This window comes from Triticum dicoccoides, chromosome 7B (genome assembly GCF_002162155.2).
Source record: "Triticum dicoccoides isolate Atlit2015 ecotype Zavitan chromosome 7B, WEW_v2.0, whole genome shotgun sequence".
NCBI lineage: Eukaryota > Viridiplantae > Streptophyta > Magnoliopsida > Poales > Poaceae > Triticum > Triticum dicoccoides.
Window position 1 is genome coordinate 371,906,757 of NC_041393.1, and position 3,500 is coordinate 371,910,256.

The window sequence follows — 3,500 nt, forward strand, 5'->3', positions numbered from 1 at the left end:
GATTATACAGCATCTAGTTTTACATCTCCAAATTTGCATCTTCTATTAGAGATGCTCTTACATCTTAGATTACAATAGCAGCCCAGGTGAAGAAACTGAAATTGCACAAGCACCTTGTGGCGTACTTAAATAATATAGGACTAGCAGTACCAATAATTATTATTTTCTCCAATCAAATTCGAGTCACAAAACACAAAAAAATTTAGCACAGCATGCAGCAATTTGCTGATTCAGCATCACCTCAACATCAATAAAGAGGTCATAGGCATGCTAACCCTTTGACCTTACAAATCTGTGTATGGCTGACAAACTCGATATGGAAATTAATCTGGACCAGTCATCCGTACATAATTCTGCCTAGATACAGGCACTCAAATACTAGTTAACCAGATGGAACAAAGAGTGAATATTGCATAACCATGCATGCTAAATTACCAAAGGAAATGGGATATAAATTACTCATGGACTAAACCGTATTGGACAAAGATAGATAGTCACCGAGAGTATGCGGCCGCAGCACCAAGCTACACGGTTGTTCGATGAGTCCATCCAAGCTACATGGTTCTTCGATGTGTCCATCGAAGCTACATGGTTGTTCGACGTGTCCATCCGCAAGATGATATGCCCCAACTTTTAACAGCCTTCTCTCATCTAAGTCAAAGCACGGATAGATGGTGTCAGCACTGATGGAGCCAGACGGGAAAACCTCTATCGGGACCAAGAAAGAGCGATACATGCCCAAGAACACCGCACATCCTGAGCCGCCACCACCCAAGCACTTGACCCGGAATAGTGTCCCAGTATCCAAGTTCACTCGATACACGTTGTACCGATAACCCGATTTATTCCGCGACGTCAATGGTAAAATAATACGGTGCACCAGCATCAGCTCACCACAATTGCTGATGAGGTGCATACTTTGCGAAAGTGGCGAGACATGCATATTCAGCTTGGCAGCCACCTCAAGCCGTGGCAGCTGATTTGGACCGATTTGCAGCACCATGACACCATCATCAGTAACATGGTAGAAGCGGCCTGCAAACATTAAGGGTGATTTTGTAAGCTCATCATTGTTGTACTTTAGCGCCATCCAGTGGTCATCGCCAGGTTTGGCCATGCCAAGCATGCGGAGCTGATTGAAGCAGAGCACCACTGTTGAATCATCACTAGCAATGCCGCAGACCGACACTGAGAAATAGTTTATGCTGAAACGGGAAGGCATGACACGGTCCACAGAGGGCAGCAGAGTGGTGAGCGGCGGTAGCTCTGTGAGGTGACGCGTGAGCAGATTAAGCAGGCGGACATGGCCCTGGTCGTGGAGCAGGACAAGGAGGCCCTCGGGGGTGACGGCGAGCAGCTCATGGTCAAGGAGCTCCGAGAGGTCCAGTTGGATGCACTCACCGGTGGAGGAGTTTAGGAAGGAACAGCGGTTACGAGCAGCAAGTGGATCGCGGAGCAGAACCCACCGCCAGGGATGGAACCGGCGGTCAAGTACGCTGTGGGAGCGCGGTTCCGTGGAACACTGACGCCATGGGCGGCACACGGCACGGAAGCGGAGATAGTCGGCGACGTCATATGCAAGGACGCGCTCAGCAATCAGTCCTGCCGGCCCATCGCCTAGATTGGACCAGTCCCTCCTGCACGGGGATGGGAGAACAAATCAGATTGGATGGGATCTCGGTGGGTAAAGAAGAATGGGAGTGATATATAATTATAATAACTCGGAGGTCAAGAAATGCTTTTGACGTACCAGATGTTGTTGTTCGTCCGCGAGCGTTTTGCCCCCCAACAATAATAATTTGGGGGCGGCTGGATGGAGAGACAACGGCGCAGCATATGTTTCTGCCCTGGCATCTTCGAATCATCGGGCTGGCTGGACCAAGGTCGCAGAAGATGATGAGGCCGCTTTCTACCTCGCTTCTGGATGATGGAGAGACTAGGGCGCAGCAGATGTTTCTTCTTTGGATTCAATTCATCGTCACATCCCCGGGAAGGGACGATGTGGATCTGAGCGCAGGCTGAAAGGGCCCTTGGATTCGAATCATCATCACATGCCCGAGAGGGGGCGATCTGGATCTGAGCGGAGGTTGATGACTCTTGGCTGCTGCTAGTGAGCGCTGCCGCTGCCGCTGCTGTTGCCGCCCCTGTGCGTGGATTCGAATCATCATCACATACCCGAGAGGGGGCGATCTGGATCTGAGCGGAGGTTGATGACAATTCTTGGCTGCTGCTAGTGAGCGCTGCCGCTGCCGCTGCCGCCCCTGTGCGTGCGCGCGTCGCCCCCCAATTGGGAGACCGGCAGGAGCAAGGTCGCAGAAGATGATGATGCCGCCCTCTTCCTCGCTTCGAGGTACCGCCACGCCGAGATGGTCTTCTCCTTCTGTCGGCTCCTCCCCCCCCTTCGCCTTCGCGACTGGTGGTGCTTGGCTGCTTCGCCGGCCGGGAGGGACGAGGGACAGGGGGGCATGAGATTGGGCGGCGGCTTCCGTCCCGCGTGCCGCCGCCGTCGAAAGGAGAAGACGAGGGTTTCCGCCCCGAAATGGTAGGGTTAAATTGGTGGGGCAGGGCGTCTTTGGTGGGTAGCTGGGGCCTCTCTGATGTCCAGCCCTGGTATATAGGGACTCATGTGCCGACCTTGGTGGTCGGTGTGGGACTATCCTACGTTTGCCTCGATCCGACTCCGAGAAGTTGTCTTCTTTTCGTCTTATAAGAGAATCTAAATATTCAGACTAACGTGCAAACCACGACGACTTTCACATATACCAAAGATGGGCCCGTTTTCAGAAAGTAAAAAAAAAAGTCAAATCGTACTCGGCGCCTTTAGCGCCGACTACATGTGTTTGTACTAACACGCGCATGGGATATGCAATGTATTATCATGTAAAGATGTTTGAAATTAGCCATGTCAACTTGCAGATAGGGTTACGCAATGAAAAACTATAAGATGTATGTAGCAATTTCATGGAACATCGCAAAAAAAAGAGGCAGCGGTGAGCCTATACAGTGTGCTATCGTAGGTCACTCCGGCCCAGTTCTTTTGCAGGATTCTCCCAGAATCTGCCCCTCTCTAGCTTCTCCTAGAATCTTTGACTCCCTTTTGTTTTACAATCCTACCTAATTAGACCCTAACTAGATAGGATTGTAAAACAAACGGGCTCAAACATTCTGGAAGAATTTGGGTAGGGGTCAGATTCTGAGACAATCTGAAAAAAGGACTGGGCCTTCATTGCAACCATCGTGACATGTTATTTGTATGTCAGTTCTATTGGCCAAGTTTCTTAGGGACAGTTATTACGGGTTATCCTAAGAAAATAAGCACCTGTGAATATAAACTCCAGGTAATAAGCCAACCAGTTTTTTTCATTGTCTTTCTTTTCAGCTTATCTTTGGTATGATCAATGAAAAGTCTAGATTGCATTATATTTTATCATTTTGCTGCCCATATGAAAACTAATTTGACTTGCAAACATCACAAATTGAACTCAGTGCAGTAATTAATA

The 3,500-nt window shown here is 49.4% G+C and overlaps 1 protein-coding gene across 1 annotated transcript; it reads right to left on the minus strand.

Moving 5' to 3' along the window:
- Window positions 1–313: 313 nt before the first annotated feature.
- LOC119335334 lies at window positions 314–2,505 on the minus strand. Its single transcript, XM_037607464.1, has 3 exons — window positions 2,071–2,505; window positions 1,751–2,001; window positions 314–1,637 (listed from the first exon to the last, which is right to left on the minus strand). The coding sequence occupies exons 2-3, from the start codon at window positions 1,852–1,854 to the stop codon at window positions 467–469; spliced, it is 1,275 nt and encodes a 424-aa protein (XP_037463361.1). The 5' UTR covers window positions 1,855–2,001; window positions 2,071–2,505; the 3' UTR covers window positions 314–466.
- Window positions 2,506–3,500: the final 995 nt, after the last annotated feature.

Coding starts and splice junctions, on each gene's coding strand:
- LOC119335334 (XM_037607464.1), bottom strand. CDS start 1,854: ATGCCAGGGCAGAAACATATGCTGCGCCGTTGTCTCTCCATCCAGCCG. Junction 1,638..1,750: donor CGGACGAACAACAACATCTG/GTACGTCAAAAG, acceptor ATCCCCGTGCAG/GAGGGACTGGTCCAATCTAG.